We start from the raw sequence: 22,807 nt of genomic DNA, 5'->3' as shown, positions 1-22,807 counted from the left end.
ACAAGACGGCTTTTGTTTCGGTTCACAACGAAATGATTATTTAAACTAAAAAGGGTAGTTCCCTAGGTTGGCTGTATACCATATAGTTAAAAAACTCTAACATTAAGTAAAAACCACTTCTATGTAATTGGTATATTTATTAAAAATTTTAAAAATCCCAATGGATTGAAAAAAATATGTCCAATTCAGAACGTTTTCGGACCTATCAGTCCATCATCAGTGAATCTAAAATAGAATAAGTAATCCCACTATTAAAATTGAAAGATGGTTGAAATTTTGAAAGTTAAAAAAATGTGGTTATGATTACTTACTTACTTAAATGATTATTTATTATTTTTATTAGTTCTACTCCTATTCTGAGTATTGGGAACTAATTTATTGTAATTTTACCGTGCTGGATAGGTGGGAAGTGAGATACAACCTAACAAATCTCCCTCCCCACGAATGGTGTAATCATAAGATTAGTTCTAATAAAAATGTAAAGACTGAAATAGTTTTGTACACACTTATGACAACAGGTAAATAGGGAGAAGTGTATTTTCTAAGTGTGTAAATTAAATAATTCCTAGCTGAGCGCTTTCGGCTTGCAAAGCCATCTTCAGAGCTATGCTACAATAAAAAGGCCTCTAATGAATAATTTATTTTAGAATTCAAAGTTTAACTTACGCCAAAAGGATCAAACTACCACTAAGAAGAGAGATGGATCCCATGTTTTTTTGTATCATACATGGGATCCATCTCTCTTCTTAGTGGTATTTTGATCCTTTTGACGTAAGTTAAACTTTGAATTCTAAAATCAATTATTCATTAGAGGCCTTTTTATTGTAGCATAGCTCTGAAGATGGCTTTACAAGCCGAAAGCGCTCAGCTAGGAATTATTTAATTTACACACTTCAAAAATACACTTCTCCCTATTTACCAGTTCTAATAAAGTTTTATTTTCAATATTTTAATATTAACAGTAAAACTTTCGTTCGTTTTTATTTTCAATTTTAAAGTCACTGTCAGTATTACGGCACGCATCAATAAAGCTTTTACCACTTACACGTACCATAAACTTTTTTTAAAGGACACCGCAAACATATGTGGAAAATATAATGTCACTCAAATGCAATAAAATTATCATGAATAGATTCGTCTCGAAATTACAACCATTTCATATTATTGCCCCAACTCTGAATTTTGATTAATAACGGCGTAAGTCTATATAAATAAATCTAGCATCAAAAGGGTATGTAAGTGAGAGAAACGAGATGAAGGAGAAGAAAGAGAGAAAAGAGATTTTGTGAATCGGCACTTCATAAATCTTTCTGCAGGTATTAAGCCAGAGGCTTACTCTTATCGTATAGAATAAAGTAGATAAAATTTGCTCAGTCGTACCAAAGTTTCTCTAATCGGCTTAGCTCACGCTGGGTTAAGCCAATTTTATTTTGCTTCCTCAGTAAGACAAAAGGATATCTCGCAGTGTTATTGCCTCCTTCTCTGAATATTTTACTAATACTCGTTATCCACTTTTGGTTATTTATATATACATATATATGATTAACTTAATAACTTTTAGGCTTTCCTTGTGACACCTGCGATAGAATATATAAATTAAAATCATCATTGAGAGAGCACAAAAGAAGAGAATGCCAGAAAGAACCACAATTCGCCTGTCCATGTTGTTCATATAAAGCTAAGTTAAAGGTAACCCTTAAAAGACATATAATTAGGAAACATCGGCCTAGTGATCTTCTATAAATTTTATTTTGTATTTTTATTTATGTTTAATATACATAGATCCAAAATCATATGAAAGTTTATTATTATATTATGTTAAAAGTCTCCTTGTTATATAAATTGTAAAAGGCGGAGATTAAGGATGTTACCAGAAAGTGGTTCTAAAAGAATTTTTAGATTTATTGTTTAGATCTGGAACTTCTAATTTCTCTGTAATAGATGTTGCTACTGCTAGAGAGTTCGATACGCAAAATCATTTTTACAAGTATTCTCAAAATCGGGGGCGGTTTCTCCATTGGTTCACTTGTGCAGTGAACACCCAATCAAATTTCATTAAAATACATATTATCATTAAGTATATAGTAGTATCATTAAAATACAACTGTATTTATTAATCACATAATTTGTTTGCACAACACCGCTACGCTAGATGCACGTGGTAAGTGCAGCATTCAAATTGAACCCAGCCACTAGACAGTAACCCTATAGAAGAACGAGAGCTCTTAAATCCGTGAACCAGGGATTCTCCTATCTTAAAACATTGACGATTTGTGCACTGCACGCAGAGACCGGGGCGAAGCGTTTCGATTCACAGTTTGGCATTTTCTGTTGTGGGATTTTATTAAATACAATATTGGTAGGTAGTTTTTTTAGGATGGTGGAGTCTTATTCAGTGAAGTTTATAAAGGAAAATGCAAATAGTTTTGAAAATCGACTTCTTATAAAAAGAATGGACTAACTTGGCCGGAAATTAACTTGGTACTAGAATGTGCAATAAGAAACAAAAAGTTTAAACATTGTTTTAAAGTTGAACAATATAGAAAAACTTAGTGATTATGTGGGTGTGATAAACTACATTCTTTATTTTGTTTTCCATGTTTAGTATTTTCAAAGAATAAAACTATAATTTCAATCTCGGTCTGTGGATGCCGTTAAAATAAACTGATTTTTAAACAGTTTTGACAAACCCATTTCATTATTCGTAACTTCTGCCTCCACCTTCACCACCGAAGAAGCGCCATTATTCAGTAGGTATCATATTATGCACAAAACAAAAAAAGTGACATCCTGACTAATCGGGTCAAAGATAGGTTTTATTTTACAGAACATCTTTTGGCGAGGCCCCAAAAATTTTTCGCCTGCGGCGCGTATTCACCATTCGTATAATTACATTCTTTAATTGAACACCCTCCTTAAATTACCACGAGCCGCCACTGCTCAAAATAGGCAGCTTGGTTTCGTTTCGATTCAGGATGTTCATGCATAAAAAGGTGAAACAAGCAGCTGGTTTTCAGAAATCCGACACAGCTAGCAAATTGCGAGACCAATAGAGGAATATCATCACAGACAGAAATCAAGAAATCTGCATATGGACAAAATACATACAGGAACTCTTTGATGATACTAGATCTGAACAACCTCCATCCTACATATGTATGTGATGACCAATTACCAATCACATCAGATGAAGTGGAAAGAGCAATATCACAACTAAAAGATGACAAACCTCCTGGACCTGTCAATGCATATGCTTAACTTATAAAACTATTTAATACCGACTGTACTCAACGCCTAACCAAAGTATTTAACGACATAATATTTAAGCGGAGTAATACCAAGAACATGGTTGAAGTCGACGTTTATTGCTTTACCAAAGAAAACAAAATCCGTATCCTGCAGTAATTTCCGAACCATCAGGTTAATGAGCCATATATTAAAATTATTTCCAAAAATTATACATCAAAGGATATAGACTGTGTGAAGAAAAAATCAGCCGAACACAGTTTGGTTTTCGAAATGCAGTGGGTACAAGAGAGGCTCTATTTAGTATACAAGTGCTATTTCAACGATATAGAGACGTAAATTGCAATATTTATGCATGTTTCATTGATGACCATAAAGTGTTTGATACAGTAAAGCACGACAAGCTGATGGAGATATTAACCAATATTGGAATAAACACCTGTGATTTAAGGATTATCAGCAATCTGTACTGGAATCAAACATCATCTATCCGGACAGAGGCAGGAGAATCCGACGATATCAAAATCAAACGTGGGGTCCGTCAGGGATGTACACTATCTACGGATTGCAATCCAGCAGCATTTTCAATCCAGCTGGATTTTTGCAAGATTGGCCTGAATCCAGCTGGATCCAGCGCGGATCCAGCAAAACGGAATGGGACGTTTCATCGCCACCGTTTCGATGCCGCCGTTTCGATGCCTCCGGTTCATCGCCAGTCCATTTCATCGCCGTCATATCTCGCATTTCTTAGAATTCCTAATTAATACTAAAAATAAATAATAATTGTAACTGTCGAAAATTCGGAAATATATCAGATAGCGATTAATTGACTGGCGATGAATCGACCGACATCGGCATCGAACTGGCGGCATCGAAACGGCGGCATCGAAACGGCGGCGATGAAACGTCCTAGACCCCAGCAAAATGTGGAATCAAAATAAAAACACGATTTAAATGTTTTTTGGTCTGTATTCTAAATTTCTAAACAACAGAAACATGAATTATTTAGTTTTTTTAGAAGTGAGACCTTAAAAAACATAGGCCTAACCTACTGCGCATAGAACTGCACATACAGCTGGTTGCGGAGAAAGCCCTTTCGGCTCTATACTGGTCGGTTTTAAGATCATTAAATAGTCATAGACCATGGACAAATGATCGCCTTTCACTCCTTCGGTCTCATAAATGGCCATTTCCTTTTCCAAAATCTTTTTGAGAATCAGTTTTTTTGGTTTTCTCTTTCTCGTTTCAATTCAATGTTAAGTTTTTGTTCCAGTAAAATTCACGGGCTCCGGATTCCATCTTCTTCCATTATGTCCTCTCGCACTGGTTCCACAATCACTTGTTTATTTATACGACTCAACAAATTTTTCATCTTTTGTCGCATTGCATTCTTTTTCGGCATGAGGAAATAACCAGGATTGTTTAGTCCTTCGCCATACTTTTTTAGATTTTGTAAGTCCACTAATGGACCTGTAATTTCAGAAAGGCACCATTCCGCGATTCTGTTGGTAGTATTTCAGATATATCGGCACTAAGGCTAGAGTCCTGGCTATTTAGTTTGTCTAAGGCAAATTTCATGGTTGTGTCGGCCGTTATCAAAGTCAACTCTCATCTGCAAAGAGCTTTTATAGCCAGTTTCACCGGTTAAAAAGTGGCTATCAACTCATTGATTATTGACCATTCGCCAGCAGAGAATTTATCTCAGAATCAATGTCTATCAACGCTTTATCGGTGCAAACTTTTAGGCTGTAGAAGCTTTTCAGCATACTCAGCTACTGCTAGCGTCATAGAATGGCAAGTTGCCGACTCACGGCTTTGAATAAAGATGCTAATGAAGACATTAAGTAACTTATTTCGAATTTGACACGTTTGCGGATCCGCGCTGCTGGATCCAACACGGTTGGCTGGATCCAGCATCCAGCATGTAAAAAAAAGCGCTGGATCCAGCTGGATTGCTGGATGCTGGATCCAGCAATTGCAATCTCTAATACTATCCCCACTGCTGTTTAACATCTACTCTGAGGAAATCTTTCAAGAAGCAGTGGATGATGTTGAAGCCGGAATTTGAATTAACGGAGAATGTATCAATAACATAAGATACGCAGACAACACGGTGGTATTCGCTAACAGTTCTGAAGCCCTCCAGGAGTTAATGAACAGAATCGCAGAAGTCAGTCAGAGATAGGGACTTTCACTAAACACTAAGAAAACAAAATGTATGATGATCTCTAAGAATGAACAACAATTTGCACGAATCAGTGTGAATGGTCAACAAATAGAAAGAGTAAAAACATACACCTACCTTGGTACGAACGTCAATGAAAATTGGGACCATTCCATAGAAATCAAATGTAGGATAGAGAAAGCAAGATCTGCATTTGAAAAAATGGCAAAATTATTGAAATGTCATGATTTGTCGATACCCATAAAAGTCAGATTACTTCGATGTTATATCTTTCCTATACTGTTGTATGGAGTTGAGTCGTGGACTCTCACACACGCCAGCTGCAAGAAAATGAAGGCTTTTGAAATGTGGCTTTATCGTCGAATACTGAAGATATCTTATACCGATCCCATTACTAATGAGGGTGTTTTGTTGAGAATGTAAAAAGAAAAAGAGCTGTTAATCAAAATAAAAACAGCCAAAATCGAATACCTCGGTCACATCATGAGGAACAGTGAAAGATATGGCCTGCTGCAACTAATCTTGCTGGGAAAAGCAGAAGGAAAGCGAGGACCAGGAAGGCGAAGGATTTCCTGGCTGAAAAATCTACGTGCGTGGTTCAACACAACCACTACAAATCTTTTCACAGCAGCAGTGTGCAAAGTACAGATTGCCATGATGGCCGCCAACATCCGAAACGGATAGGCACTACAAGAAGAAGATGTAGCCCCACTGAAGCCCCATTGAAGACGTCTGGAGAAACAGAAACGTACGTATGGGGATGGTGGATCACGTCTGAACCGAAATGAAACATAACCTGTTTTTTAATTTTTCATTTTACTCATATTTTGAGTACGCGGAATAAACTTTCGTTGGAATTTTTCTAGACAAATAGACTGAATGTGACTGCATATTGTAGAGTCCCTTTCGTCTTCTTTATTAGACGTATCCTTGTCTTTTAAACTGTAAAAGGCCGAGATTAAGGATGTTATCAGAATGTGATTCCAAGAGAATTTTCAGATCTATTGTTTAGATCTGTAACTTCTCATTTCTCTGTAATAGATGGTGTTCATGTAGCCCCACTGAAGTCGTCTGGAGTACGTATCGGGATAGTGGATCACCTCTAACCCGAAATGAAAAATTAGCTGTTTTTTAATTTTTAATTTTACTCATATTTTGAGTACACGGAATCAAATTTCGTTGGAATTTTTCCTAGACGAATAGATGGAATGTGACTGCATATTGTAGAGTACCTTTCGTCTTCTTTATTCGTCGTCTCCTTGTATTATAAATTGTAAAAGGCAGATATTAAGGATGTTAGCAGAAAGTAGTTCCCAGAGAATTTTCCGATTTATTGTTTAGATCTGGGACTTCTCATTTTTCTTTTTTATTATATTTTTTTAAATTATTTGCTTCGTTCTTTGATTTCATCATACCGTAATTTACTGTTTTTATGAGTATTACGCTGTGTTGAAGTTAATGTAAAAAGAACAAAAACTAAATTTTGCCATTAATTTTGTTTTAGTCTTAGTTTTTTTGGCTTAGTTACGTTATATTTATTTCAAATTGCGACAGCGATATTTTTTTTTATTTTGTTGTTATTTTTGTCTGATCTTGTATATTTTATGTCGTGTGAAACATAAGCATTTCGAAAATTAAAAATTTTGACCGAAGTATATCTTATGCCATGTCCTAGAATTAGTCTGTTAAAGTCAATTTTTATTTCTTTGCTTTGTTCTTGATCTCGATCTTAATTCATATATTATACGAGTTGGTCTTTTATATTTTCTAAACTTTGCTTATTTTGCATTATTTTTCCTATTCTTGCGCGCTGTCTGTTTATCTGTCTCAACAACATACAAATATACCCTCTCACCTTTCTTTTTTATTGTATTTATCTGACCATCTGCAGGTCATGGTCCGTTATTAAAAATCTTCATTCTACAAATATTTCGTCACTTCAAGGACAAACCATCGAGGAATTCATTCAATAACCAACAGTGCTGTGAAGAAAATACGAAGAAACTATATATATATATATATATATATATATATATATATATATATATATATATATATATATATAACCGGTTCTATAGCGTTCTACGCCTTCCGGTACCCAATCGCCAAGCCTGTCGATCTAGCCAGTCATTTTCTTGAAGATTTCTTTCTGACATGGCTTTTGTAATTCCTTGTTTCCAGGAGGTCGGTGGCCTGCCTCTTTTCCGTTTTTCTGGCGGTATCCATCTCATTGTAATTTTTGGTAATCTTTCATCTCCCATTCGTTGGACGTGTCCATACCAAGTAAGTTGGTTTCGTTGTACCTCGTCCACTATTGTTTTCTGCTTACCTACTTTTTCTCTGATCTGTTCATTTCGAACATGGTCCCATCTCGATATTCTGGCAGATCTTCTAAAAAAATCCATTTCAGTAGTAAGCAGCTTATTTTCGGATTTTTTTGTCATTTGCCACACTTCGGAGCCATACGTTAAAATTGGTTTAACGAAGAAACTATATTATTTGTAAAAGGGTGAAGTTTTCAATCGTAATAGCAACATTAATAATATTACTAAAAGATTTTTAAATTGAAAACTTATTGGTCCATTTCCTTGGTAACACCTCCATGGCTTCTAAAATTTGTAAGCCAGATGGACGCTGAAACGAAGAAGACAAGAGGGAATTCAAAAACTTACAATTCACGACCCCGTCTGTTCAGTTGGTAAATTCCAACAGAAAATGGACCTAGTTACTCAAAGAAGTAACGACCAATATAAAAATAAAATAAAAATTCCATTATTATCCAGTTGCAATGCGAAGGCAAAACAATCTTATTTTTCACTTAGAATACGGAGCGCAGTCCAGCAGTCTGAATCGACGATTTTCGACTCTTGTTGGAGTCTCATCGGAGAGACGTAGCCCTGCTGCTCCATACTCGAAGTGATTAACAATGAGAGTTTATCCCCCACACCGCAACTGACGTGAATGGATTAGGTGACTAGCGTCATCTGGCATTTAAAAGGTGAAGTTTTCAATCCTAATGCAACATTAATAATTAATATTTAAAAAAATATATTAATGTTGCTATTAGGATTGAAAACTTCACCTTTTAAATGCAAGATGACTCTAGTCACCTAATCCATTCACGTCAGTTGCGGTGTGGGGGATAAACTCTCATTGTTAATCACTTCGAGTATGGAGCAGCAGGCCTACGTCTCTCCGATGAGACTCCAACAAGAGTCGAAAATCGTCGATTCAGAGTGCTGGACTGCGCTCCCTATTCTAAGTGCAAAGTAATATTGTTTTGACTTCGCATTGCAACTGAATAAAAAAAATGGAATTTTTATTTTATTTTTATATTATTTGTGTTTTTTAAATGGAAACGGTTTTTGACACTGTAAATATAACATTGTTATTTTTTTTTCCTTTTTGGGTGACATGCCAATATCTTTAAGATTATTTACTACTCACTCGCGTATAAACGGTTTATACGTTTGACATTCCTTTCCTCAAGATAGAGATAGCTTCCTCCGTGGATTTTGTTAGTTGTTCTGCAGGAAATCATCTGGGTCTTCTAACACTTGACTAACTCAATAACTTTTAGGTTTTTTTCATTGTGACACCTGCGGTAGACCATATAAATTAAAAACATCACTGAGAGAGCACAAAAGAAAATATTGCCAGATTGGACCACAGTTTGCTTGTCCACATTGTCCATATAAAGCTAAGTTAAAGGGAAATCTTAGAAGACATATAATTCTGAGACATGAAGTTTTATAAAAATTTTACCATATCTCCCAATTTTATTTTGTATTTTTTATTTATGTTTAATATAAATTCAAAATCATATCAAAGTTTTTTATTATAGGTTTTTTCTTAACAATTGTGGGCTTTGTTTTTTGGTTTCATACAGCAATATACTGTTTTTATGAGTATTACGCCGTGTTGAAGTTAATGTAAAAAGAACAAAAACTAAATTTTGCCATTAATTTTGTTTTAGTCTTAGTTTTTTTGGCTTAGTTACGTTATATTCCAAATTGCGATAGCAATTTTTTTTTCATTTTGGTGTTATTTTTGTCTGACCTTATATATTTTTATGTCGTGTTAAACATAAGCATTTCGAAAATTAAAAATTTTGACCGAAGTATATCTTATGCCATGTCCTAGAATTAGTCAGTTAAAGTCAATTTTTATTTCTTTGCTTTGTTCCTGATCTCGATCTTAATTCACATATATGCGTTGGTCTTTTATATTTCTTGACTTTGCTTATTTTGCATTAATTTTCTTATTCTTGCGCGCTGTCTGTTTATCTGTCTCAACAACATACAAGTATACCCTCTCACCTTTCTTTTTTATTGTATTTATCTGACCATCTGCAGGTCATGGTCCGTTATTAAAAATCTTCATTCTACAAATATTTCGTCACTTCAGGGACGAACCATCGAGGAATTCATTCAAAAATCAACAGTGCTGTCAAGAAAATACGAAAAAACTATGTTATTTGTAAAAGACTAAAAATACTACTCTACATCCCACCAGACCGAAAACAATGGGAACCTTCTCTGGTTACACCTCCGAGGCTTCTACAATTTGCAAGCCATAACGGATGCTGAGACTAAGGAAGATGAGGGAATTCTACAATTTATAATTCACGTCACATCTGCTCAGCGCGGTAAAGTTCCAACGAGAATGGTTCCTTCGTACTCCAATCAGAGTAAACATGTAAATCAAAAATGAATAACCATTTTCAATTTCGTGGCAACACGAAACTTCAACCGCATTATATTCTAGTTCAATCAGAGAGTGCAGCAAGCATCTCTACCGGTTTCGAAACTTATTAGTCTCTCATCAGGAGGCATATATGATGCTCTCTCTGACCCAACCAGGACAAACCCCGGCGTGCAGTCCCTCATTGCAACGGATGAAATGACAGGGATGCCCTAGCGGCAACGGCTAGCAAAAGACTAAGTTTTCGATCTAATAGCACATAAAATATTACCAAAAATACTACTCTACATCCCACCAGATCGAAAACAATGGAAACCTTCTCTGGTTATACCTACGAGGCTTCTATTTTTGGTATTATTTTATGTGCTATTAGATCGAAAACTTAGTCTTTTGCTAGCAGTTGCCGCTAGGGCATCCCTGCCATTTCGTTCGTTGCAATGCGGGACTGCACGCCGGTGTTTGTCCTGGTTGGGTCAGAGAGAGCAGCCTATGTGCTAGAGCAGCATATATGTTATATGTGTAATTGTATATATCATGAAATCAATATCTTTTAGGCTTTCATTGTACCACCTGCGACAAAACATATAAATTAAAGAAATCCTTGAAAGATCACAAAAGAAAATATTGCCAGGTTGAACCACAGTTTGCTTGTCCACATTGTCCATATAAATCTAAGTTAAAGGGAAACCTTGCAAGACATATAATTCTGAGACATGAGGCTTCGTAAAATTTCTACCATAACTACCAATGTTATTTTGTATTTCTTATTTATGTTTAATATAGATTCAAAATCATATGAAAGTTTTTTATTGTAAAGTAAGTTATCAATCGAAGTAGCACAGAAAATGACAATAAATATCGTTCCCATAGCATAATATTGACAACAGGTGGAACACTTTCTTTGGTTACACCTCCTGAAATTTTCAAAATTTATAAATCATACAGGATGCCGAAGAAATTCAGATGACGAGAATTTTACATAATTCACAACTCATCTGCTCAGCGTGGTAAAAGTTCCAACAAGAAAGATTCCTTAATACTCAACAAAAGAGTAAATGAATTACAAATGTATAAACATTTTCAATTTCTTTGCAACACGAAAATGCAGCAGCTGCATAATACTCTGGTTAAATCGGAGAGTGCAGGAAGAGTCTATACCGGTTTCGAGGTCTTTTCCCTCTCATCAGTATTCCCCTATCCTCTTCTTTCCGATTTCCAATTGCAAAGAAAGAAATGTCACGGATGAACTAGAGCCATCTACCGAAAAACAAAGTAAGTTATCAATCAAAGTAGCACAGAAAACGACAATAAATATGCTTCCCATACCACCAGATTCACAACAAGTGGAGTACTTTCTTTGGTTACACCTCCTGAGGTGTATAAATTTTGAAAATCGCAGGAGGTGTAACCAAAGAAAGTATTCCACCTGTTGTCAATCTGGTGGTATGGGAACGATATTTATTGTCGTTTTCTGTGCTACTTCGATTGATAACTTACTTTTGTTTTTCGGTAGATGGCTCTAGTTCATCCGTGACATTTCTTTCTTTGCAATTCGGAAAGTCCCAATGTATGATACCTGGGGAAATCGGAGAGAAGAGAATATGGGACTACTGATGAGGGGGAAAAGACCTCCGAAACCGGTATAGACTCTTCCTGCACTCTCCGATTTAACCAGAGTATTATGCAGCTACTGAATTTTCGTGGTGCAAAGAAATTGAAAATGTTTATAATTTTTTTTATTATAGTTTTTTTCTTAAAATTGTGTGCTTTGTTTTTTGTTTTCATACAGCAATATACTGTTTTATAAGGCATGCCCTGTTGAAGCTAATTTGAGAAGAAAGCATATATTTTCTTAGCTTCAGTTTTTTTGACTTAGTGACGTTTTATTCCATGACGATTGATATTCTCTCTTTCGTTCTGTTGTATTTTTTTATATCGTGTGAGACATAAACATTTCGCAAATCAAATTTTGACCTAAGTCTATTTTTTTATGTCCATATTCATAATTCTACAGGAAGATTGAAGAAAGAATAACAATAGGGTTCTGTTGACTTATGTCATGTTAAAGTTAAATGTTAAATTCATTATAACAAAAGGGGCAAACAGTTCGCTTCCTTTCCTGGTTGTGCTGATCATCAAAGAAGTTACAGGATATGCAACCAAAGTTTACAGGAAGCCACCCACACTCACTAACAAGTATTTAAATTTCCACTCAAATCACAATGTAAACATAAAAAAGGAATATCATCAATTCATTATACGATAGAGCCCAAAATAAGAAACCTGATAACAAAGTTTTTAAAAAAAATTACTATCCATTGTCATTTATAACCAAGGAATTCTACAGGATAGAGAAAACACAAACAATCCAGCTACACCCAAAAAAGGGACCCAAGGTTGACAACAATACCATGTAAAGGGTGTATCAGAAAAATTAAAAAGGATGCGGAATAAATACAACATAACAACAACATCTAAAACAACCAACACAATCAAATTCATTCTATCCAAAACGAAACCTAACAACACAGGTCAAAGAACTTCATATACAAAATACCCTGTGAATGCAATAATTTCTACGTGGGAGAAATTGCAAGACCACTAAGAGTCAGGTTTAAGGACCATGAAACATACATAAAAAACGGGGATTTGGACAAATTATAGATATGGAAACATGCCTGGGACAATGAAAACATGCCACAGTAGAAGGATGCATCAATAATCATGAAGGTAACAGACATGAAAAACAGAAAAATCCTACTAAATAAAAAAAATTTTTAGCAAATCCGTCAACAGAATGCAACTGACTTTCAATTTCAAAAACTCATATCTTTTACATTCTTTACTACTCACTTGCGTATAAACGGTTTATACGTTTGGCATTCCTTTCCTCAGGTAGAGGTAGCTTCCTCCGTGGATTTTGTTAGTTGTTCTGCAGGAAATCATCTGGGTCTTCTAACACTTGACTAACTCAATAACTTTTAGGCTTTTTTCATTGTGACACCTGCGGTAGACCATATAAATTAAAAACATCACTGAGACAGCACAAAAGAAAATATTGCCAGATTGAACCACAGTTTGCTTGTCCACATTGTCCATATAAAACTAAGATGAAGGGAAACCTTAGAAGACATATAATTCTGCGACATGAGGTTTCGTAAAATTTCTACCATAACTCCCAATTTTATTTGTATTTTTTATTTGTTTAATATAGATTCAAAATCATCTCAAAGTTTTTTGTTATAGTTTTTTTCTTAAAAATTGTGTGCTTTGTTTTTTGGTTTCATACAGCAATATGCTGTTTTATAAGTGTTATGTCCTGTTGAAACTAATTTAAGAAGAAAGCATACATTTTCTCAGCCTCAGTTTTTTTGACTTAGTGACGTTTTATTCCATGACGATTGATATTCTCTCTTTCATTCTGTTGTTATTTTTGTCTTACCTTGTATATTTTTATATCGTGTAGACATAAACATTTCGCAAATCAATAGTTTGACCTAAATCTATCTTTTTTATGTCCATATTCATAATTCTACAGGAAGATTGAAGAAAGAATAACAATGGGGTTCTGTTGACTTATAGTCATGTCACTATTAAGTCATGTTAAAGTTAAATGTTATATTCATCATAGCAAAAGGGGAAAACAGTTCGCTTCCTTTCCGGGATGTGCTGATCACCAAAGAAGTTACAGGATATGCAACCAAAGTTTACAGGAAGCCAACCCACACTCACTAACAGGTATTTAAATTTTCACTCAAATCACAATGTAAACATAAAAAAGGAATCATCAAATCATTATACGACAGAGCCCAAAATACTTGTTCCAATAAAAAGGCATTTCAATAAGAAACCTAATAACAAAGTTTTTAACAAAAAATTACTTCTTCTTCTTCTTCGTCTAGCTATTCACGTCCACATCTGAACATAAACCTCTTCAAGTCTTCCTTTCCATTGTTTTTTGCTGTACGCTACTTGTGTAAGCTAATTTTTCATGGCAGTCCGAAACGGACTGCCGGGAACAAAATTACTACCTATTGTCATTTATAACCAAAGAATTCTACAGGATAGAGAAAAAATAACAAAACAACACAAGCAATCCAGCTACACCCAAAAAAGGGACCCAAGGTTGACAACAATACCATGTAAAGGGTGTATCAGAAAGATTAAAAAGGATAGGGAATAAATACAACATAAAAACAACATCTAAAGCAACCAACACAATGAGATTCATTCTATCCAAAACGAAACCTAACAACACACAGGTCAAAGAACTTGATCTACAAAATACCCTGCGAATGCAATACCTAATTTATACGTGGGAGAAACTGCAAGACCACTAAGTGTCAGGTTTAAGGAACAGTTGTCTATCCAACAGGGTTATTATCGTGAACAAAAACAAGTAAACTCACGGCCGGCGTTCCACAGGGGCGTTCCACAGGGGTCGGTCCTTGGGCCGACGCTGTGGAACATTCTTTATGACGGTGTATTAAATCTCTGCTACGGAGAGAATTGCGAAGCTGTAGCCTACGCCGACGATCTAGCTATTCTAGTTACCCACGATCACTACTTGAAGCTAGTGAATCTATCGGAAAGCTGTTTCGGGCGGGTGAATGCCTGGATGAATGAGACTGATCTTGAACTTGCAAGCGCAAAGACAGAGGGGGTGGTCCTTAAGGCACCCAGAGCCGGACCAGACCTGTTATTCCGTTTTGGAAATAACATAGTTAAACCTTCCTCTTGCGCCAAATATCTGGGCGTAGACTTCGAGCGAGGACTGATGTTCACCAAGCACCTTACGAGGGTGGTAGGGAAAGCGGAGGCACAAACCGGGGCCCTCTGAAGAAAAACACCAAATATCGGAGGGCCAGGTAGTGCTAAAAGGAGACTGTACCTCCACACTATACAGTCCACCCTTCTCTACGGAGCTCCAGTCTGGGTCGAGGTTCTACGCTATAAGAAATATAGAGACGTGCTAAACAAGGCGCAGAGGAAACTTCTTTTGAACGCAGTCAGCGCATACAAGACTACGTCTACCACGGCCTTACAGGTGATAGCAGGCGCCCCTCCTATCTACCTGTTTGCCAGGGAAAGAAAAACATTATACGAACAACAAAACGGTCACCTTCCCAAGGTAAGAGCGGCTGCCAGAGAGCAGCTTCTCACGGACTGGCAGGCAGAATGGGAGGCGGAACATAACAAAGCCCAATGGACCAAAAAACTCATCCCGAATGTAGGGACGTGGTACGCTTGCAAGTTTAAGAGGGTTAATTTTTATTTTACTCAATTTTTAACTGGACACGGGTCCTTCCGGGCGTTCACTCACAGAATCGGCAAGACTGATGACAACGTGTGCCAGACCTGTCACGTGAGGGAAGACGCAGAACACTGTGTCTTCCGGTGTAACGTCTTCGCTCGCGAACAGGCCAAGTTCAGGAACAGATTCGGTGAGGTAGGCCCAGATAATATAATTAACGTCGCGATCGAGAACAAATTAAATTTTGAATTTATAAAATTGACATCGTTACGGCCATCGTAAAACAGCACAATAAAAAATTAAAAAAAAAATAAAAATAACAATAAAAAAATAAAATAAATAAATAAAAAAGTACAAGAAATTAAAAAAATACAAAAAGAACAATACTTTTCTCAGTAAGATTTACAAACATCGTATACAGAGATATACCCCTATTCCCCTATCTTACGTTAAGAATAAGATTTAGTAATATTGTACACAGATACACATGACCTCAACCCCTACTTTATCTTTATTTTCAATTCAACACGTCACTTAAAGACCTCCCCTATCCTCCTATCCGCTCTTAGGAAGGTGAGGATAGCATAGCAGGGCTTATGCAAATCTTATTGGGACCTACTTACAGACCGCGCGGAATATCCCTATGTATCGTTCACTAATGAACACGTCCAGGGATGTTCTGGGTCGGAAGAGGGGGTGGTTTTAGTTGGTAGGCGGCTGGTTATGGGGGGCACGCGGGACGCATGAATCATACTCTGGTCTGTGGGCCCCAGCGTGTTCTCCTCTCCTGTCCGAGTCCAACAGTACTATAGTTTATTTTTTAACCAGGAGGAGTAAACTAAAAAGACAGATTCACTCCCAAGAAAGTCATTAGAATAATAACCAAATACATCTTCTTTTTTGGTTGATCTAGTCGGCCCTCAACGGTAATCCATGAATATTATATTAAATTAATACGTCGCTAAAGAGTTCCAAAAACAACTGCTTTTTATATAAAAGCAGACTAACAATATAAAAATTATAGGAATAACACAGAAAACACAAAAATCACCGACATGAATTAACCTATGAAATGTCACTAGTGTCAAAATTTGATAAATGTCATTAGTGTCAAAATTTTGTAAGAGTGGAGTAAACTTGCCTGTGGTTGGACCAATTAGAAACAAGTAATACAGCGCGGTAAATTTGAATCACTCCTCTTGGTTAAAAAACAAACCATAGGAACCTTCCCTAGTCTACTAAGAGCGTTCCACTTCAATCCAAAAAAAATGTTTAAGGAACATGAAACAGACATCAAAAACGGGGATTTGGACAAATCACAGATATGCCAACATGCCTGGGACAATGAAAACATACCACAGTGGAAGGCATGCGTCAATAATCATGAAGGAAACAGACATGAAAAACAGAAAAAAACATATTAAATGAAACAAAATGTGTAGCAAATCCGTCAGAAGAATGCAACAGACTTTCAATTGCAAAAACTCATTATTACGAACACTCCCAAACATAGAATCACATTACACACATAATTATTGCACTATTGCACAGAACAATCAGAATTTGATGTATGAAAGAGCATAAAAACATCCACTCATATCTTTCCAGCCAAATCAGGATGTTGCCTTCAAACATCATAGGCAAAGTAAAATATTTATATTTGTTGACTGGGATGTGACATAACCTCAATAATAATAACAATTGCGATTGTACACATCTTTTCAACAAATTCCTCTCAATTTCTGTTGATTACAATTTCTGGAGTGGACATCGAAAAGTTAAGTATTTTTAGGTAAAATATGTAATTGTCATTAGAACCTAACTGTAGCTAATCCCGTATCTTATAAACGTAACATTTAAAGAATAACAACTTTAAAGAATATTGGAACACATATGATGAACTCAATACCTTTTAGGCTTTCATTGTGACACCTGCAATAAAACATATAAATTAAAGAATTCATTGAGGGAGCACAAAAGAAAAGAATGCCAGAAGGAACCACAGTACGGCTGTCCATTTTGCTCATATAAAGCTAAGTTAAAGGGAAACCTGAAAAGCCATGTCCTTAGAAAACATCAGACTGTTGATTTATCATAAATCTCAATTTTATTTTGTATTTTTTATTATTTATATTTAATATAGATTCACAATCATTTGAAAGTTTATTATAATTTTTTCTTAAAAACTGTTTGATTCATTTTTGATTTCATACATCAAAGCCGTGTTGAAGCTATCATACAGTGATGAGCGCGCTAATAACTGGCAAAATAACGCAAAAGATGGAAAACATAATACCTTGTCAAGTAGACACCTAAAATTTTAAAGGAACTATAGTCCATCGTGTGATTATTATCATGTATATGTGTGGTAAGAGTGCATCTTTCTGGATATAATGTACAATCACTTTTGTGGGAGATTATCCGATCTTTAATAGATCTTGAACTTTGTCCTATATATTCTTTACTACAATCTATAGATGGGATACTGTAGATTACATTTATGGTTTATCCTTTAATTTTGAGAAAACCCCAAAAGAATCTTTAATATCGTACGGGTTATTAATATCATAACCTTTAGTAAGAATATCAGTCATAATCGTTGCTATACTTGAAGTAGGTGCTTCAATAGAGGCAACAATCGGACGAACTGATAGAGTTAGTTTGTGAATTTTTGGAAGAGAGTAAAACTTTGGTATGATACTATTGTATATCGTGCGGTTTTTCCTTGTGACTTCGTCTATCTATCCTGTGGTCATTAATAATTTAATTATACAATTATCTTTTCGTTGTATAGATAGTTTTGGGTCATTTGTAAGTTAAGTATATGAGTGATCATTTATAATAAGACTGTCAAAAAGAAATAAAAGCTGGATAAAAAACCTTTCCAACATTGTTATTCCTAATGATATTTTAGAATTTATGTCTCTTGGTACAAACTTTTATAGCTTAGACGAAAATCTAGGCTATAGGCAATAGCATCGCGTATAGCCTAGATGAAAATGGTTTGTTCTGAAATCGGGTATGGTCGGTATTATAATAATAATAATTTTTAGGCTTTCCTTGTGACACCTGCGATAAAACATATAAATTAAAGGCATCATTGATGATGCATAAAAGAAAAGAATGCCAGAAAGAACCACAGTTTGCCTGTCCCTGTTGCTCATATAAAGCTAAATTAAAGGGAAACCTTAAAAGCCATGTACGTAGAAGACATCAGATTATGGATCTGCCATAACTCAATTTTATTTTTAAAACGTTTTTATATATAATACTTGGCTTGGTCTTTGTCACTATGTCACTACGTCACTATGTTCGGCAAATTTGGTAATCCATTTTAAACATACTTCTTGGCTACCTAGGCACCTGAAATTTTCAGAATAACTCAGAACTAGTTAACAATGCAATATTTAACTGCTATTATATGGATATATCGAGTTTTTTTGAATTGTAAACTATTTTAAAAATTATGACTACTGCAATGACATTTAGATCCCATTTTAATTAAAAGTTAATATACTAAAAATTCATATTTTATAAGTTAATTATTCTTTTGAAACATGTTTCATTATTTTTTGCCATTTTAATATTTGCTTTGATTTAAGTATATGAGTTTAAAATCGATTACAAAATTCTTTCATGACATAGGGATTGAAACAATAATATACAATTATAAAATTACAGTTAATAATAATATAAAATTATAGCTAATAATTGTATGTTGTGTCCTATATATAACAAAACCGTGGTATTATAAAAAGCACTTTTTCATAAAAGTGTAATTTTTGGAATGTTAAGCATTATTTTACAAACATGTAATCTATTTGAAATCTAAATGACGCAATGACATTTAGATTAAACCTATACCTCAAAAATATATATCTTAATGGCCTAGTTCATAAGATACCGGGCTTTCACCCAGGAGGCCCGGATTCGATTCCCGGTATCGGAAATTCTTTTTTATTTTTAAAGTTGACATTTTGATTTGAAAAATGATTGTTTTTATTAGACTTTTGTTGTGTCCTATAAATAATAAAAACGTCGTATTATAAAATGTACTTTTTTTAAAAAAGTGTAATTTTGTATTTTATATTATTTATATTTAATATAGATTTAAAATAATACCAAAGTTTATTATCTTATTTTTTTCTTAAAAATTGCGTGCTTTGTTTTTTGAATTCATACAGCAAGTTACTATTTCTATGAGTATTATTCCGTGTTGAAGCTACATACATAATATACAATGGATGACTCTTGATTTTCCGTGTTGTACTTAGAATGTCAAAATATCATTTTTAGCGATTTTACAGTGATTTGGTATTTATTTAAATAAATTTGTATATTTTATCATTAACTGAGGATTTATGAAGATTACTTAGCAAGATCTGGGAATAGATATAACTAGTTACGGAGATGTTGTAAGAAGAAATACGACAACAAAGCTTAAAAGCAAGTAAAGCTGCGGGATCCCGTAATGACACAATCTGGAAGATCGAACACCTAATACAAGACACGAAAGCAAGAATCTACTATGTGTGTGTGTGTGTGTGTGTGTGTGTGTGTGTGTGTGTGTGTGTGTGTGTGTGTGTGTGTGTGTGTGTGTGTGTTTATGTTTTTATGGAACTGGTTTAAGCAACCAACTGGCCAGTCAGTGTGTTTTGAATTCTCTCTTTTACAAAATATATGATTAGTATCTAAATTTAAAACTATTACCACTACTAAGTTTTTTTACTCTGTTTTTTTTTATTTTTAATATATATTTTTTAACATTTTTTTATTATATTTTTTATTTTTTTTTTATTTAGTTTTTTTTCTTTTGTTTTTTATGTATTTTTTTTTGTATATTTTTTACTACGCTAAGACCTAAACCCGATTCAACCTCTCGGAGGTTTAGTTCTTCTTAGTAACTTTTTATTTTATGTTATTATTATTTTTTTATATTTTTTTGATTCTTTTTTTTTTCGTAGCTTTAATTTTAAACAATTAACATGGGTATATAAAATTTTATAAACATCTAGATTGTTTGATTGTAAAAGGTATATGTATAAGATTAAAAGGAAATTGTACATTCACTTGGAACTAGATTGGTATAGAAATTTGATATTTCAATAAAATGTAAAGGGCATCAACAGCTTGTGTTGTAGATCTGCTAGCTCTCCACATAAACATTCATCATTATCTACAAGTCCTATTTCCCTTTTGTAGACTGGAGTCAGATAGTGATTACTTCTTATTCGACAAATAGTTTTTATAAAGCCTCTGTTGGAAACTTGATTAAACCATGTCTTGATGGGAAGTGTAGGCTGGATTTTTTTGTAATAATTTCCTTTGTCTGAATTATTGTATTGTTCCTGCCATTTCGTCCGTTTGATAGATCTGATAATAGAAATTATTTCTCCCATAGGAAGTTGATAGGTTTGCAGAGCGGATTCCTTCGTTGTTGAGAATCTATAAAGTAGCAATCAGACCTATTTTGACATACATGGCGCAGACAAAAATGACGAACACATTAGTAGAATGGCAGAGGATAGGATACTACGAATAGCACAAGATAAGTCACCAAATGGACGAAGAAGTATTGGCAGACCAAGAAAAAGATGGTGCGATAATTTAAACGATTTAGGAGGCTAATATTGAAGAATAAACAGGCTTTAAAGCCTACATACAAGAAGAAAGCAGAAGAAGAATCATTAACTGTCAATGGTCACTGTGTCAATGTCAACAAATAATGCTTCATCGGAAGGAACTAAAAATTGTGATTACGAGTATACGGCATTATTAGAAGTTATTTTGATGTTTTCTTTCAAATTTTAGTGTAAAAAAGGTTAAAACACCATGTTTTTTATATTTTCCTCAATTACATAAAATACATGAAAATTTGCGCACAGATAGTAGTACTGTCGCCAGAGGGGGTACAACGGCCTCTTTTATTTAGATGGACTTACCCACGTTTTTTTATGTATTTTGACCCGTAGAACACGATTTTTTTCTGTAACAGTTGCACTTACAAGTTTTTTCGTAGTATTCATAGTTTTCAAGATAAACGCGGTTGAACTTTCAAAAAATCCAAAATTTTCTTTTGTTTACAGCATTTGAAAGTTTAAGTCAAATTATATCGGTTTTGATTATTTGCATTGCTAAAAATTAATTCTTTTAATGTTAAACAAAAAGAAATTTAAATTTTGTTAAATAGCTTCAGAACAACGTTAAACAAAACTATAAACAAATGGTGTTTGAGCGTTTTGACGCGTGCCCAATGCATGCGTTTTAATGTATGCTACGTACAAATTGCCTGTTTGCAGGCGCTTTGCTTGATGCATTGAAAACATCACTCAAGCACTATGTGTTTATAGCTTTGTTAAGTAATAAAAAAATTAATTTTTAGCAATGTAAATAATCAGAATCGGTATAATTTGACTTGAACTTTCAAATGCTGTAAGCAGAATTGCTATTTTATTTTTTAATCAAAAAGTTATTCAGGTTCAAAAATTGCAATTTTTCGATTTTTTAAAAGTTCGACTGCGTTTATCTCGAAAACTATGCATCCTACTTGTAAGGGCATATGCAAGGACAAAAACGTGTAAAGACATTTTTTGCTTAGAATAACCAAAAAAAAAATACAAAAAAATGTTTTGCTTTGCGAAAAATCTCTTTTGTGTAATTCTGTTTTTTGTTTATAACAATCTTATCGACATCCGGATCAACTGTTACCCAAAAAAATCGTGTTCTACGGGTCAAAATTGTACTTTTTGTACAATAAAAAGTATAATTTGTACTTACTGTACAAAACTGTACAGTAAAAAGAATTACAAGCCGACAAGCCAGTGCTGGCGCGTGACCTTGAGCGAAAATACACAGCGACAAATGCAGAATATGAGAAGGTCAGCCGCCACCACTCGCTTGTCGCACTGTACATGCAATTATATCAAATTCAAAAATATATATAGTACAGTTGGGATTGCATTTGACCTTGCATGCCGAGCTGCTCACACTTTTTTTCTAATCTTAAGCGGGGCGGGGGGGGTCAGTAGTAGTATATCATTAAGATAACAAATCAATTGCGCCGTTGTGTTAGCTAAGCTAGGACAAATAATCCCGGACAAAAAATCCCCACAAATAAGTCCCAGACAAATAATCCCCGGACAAGAAATCCCCACAAAAAATTTCGGACAAATAATCCCCACAATTTTTTTTGGACAACATATCCTCACAAAAAATCCCCAAGAAATATTTGATGGTGTTGATGATAATAAACTCAATAACTTTTAGGTTTTCATTGTGACACCTGCGGTAAAACATATAAATTAAAATCATCATTGACAGAGCACATAAGACGAGAATGCCAGAAAGAACCACAATTCCCCTGTCCATGGTGTTCATATAAAGCTAAATTGAAGGGAAACCTTAAAAGACATATATTT

General features: G+C 34.6%; 2 protein-coding genes across 2 annotated transcripts in view; both read left to right on the top strand.

The window, feature by feature from the left end:
• The window catches only part of LOC126882528 (gastrula zinc finger protein XlCGF58.1-like), a 60,086-nt gene extending 49,413 nt beyond the window's left edge, over window positions 1-10,673 (top strand). The window contains exon 2 of the mRNA XM_050647495.1: window positions 9,012-10,673. Within this exon, the coding sequence (XP_050503452.1) occupies window positions 9,012-9,187 (176 nt within the window). The 3' untranslated portion in view covers window positions 9,188-10,673. The remainder of the gene's footprint in view (window positions 1-9,011) is intronic.
• A 7,071-nt stretch (window positions 10,674-17,744) lies between these two features.
• LOC126882527 (zinc finger protein 43-like) overlaps window positions 17,745-22,807 on the top strand; it is a 79,353-nt gene continuing 74,290 nt past the window's right edge. Inside the window, exon 1 of the mRNA XM_050647494.1 lies at window positions 17,745-17,757. Within this exon, the coding sequence (XP_050503451.1) occupies window positions 17,745-17,757 (13 nt within the window). The remainder of the gene's footprint in view (window positions 17,758-22,807) is intronic.

Source organism: Diabrotica virgifera, chromosome 3 (genome assembly GCF_917563875.1).
Source record: "Diabrotica virgifera virgifera chromosome 3, PGI_DIABVI_V3a".
Lineage (NCBI taxonomy): Eukaryota > Metazoa > Arthropoda > Insecta > Coleoptera > Chrysomelidae > Diabrotica > Diabrotica virgifera.
The sequence above is the reverse complement of the archived record's forward strand: the minus strand, read 5'-3'. Positions and strand labels throughout refer to the sequence as shown.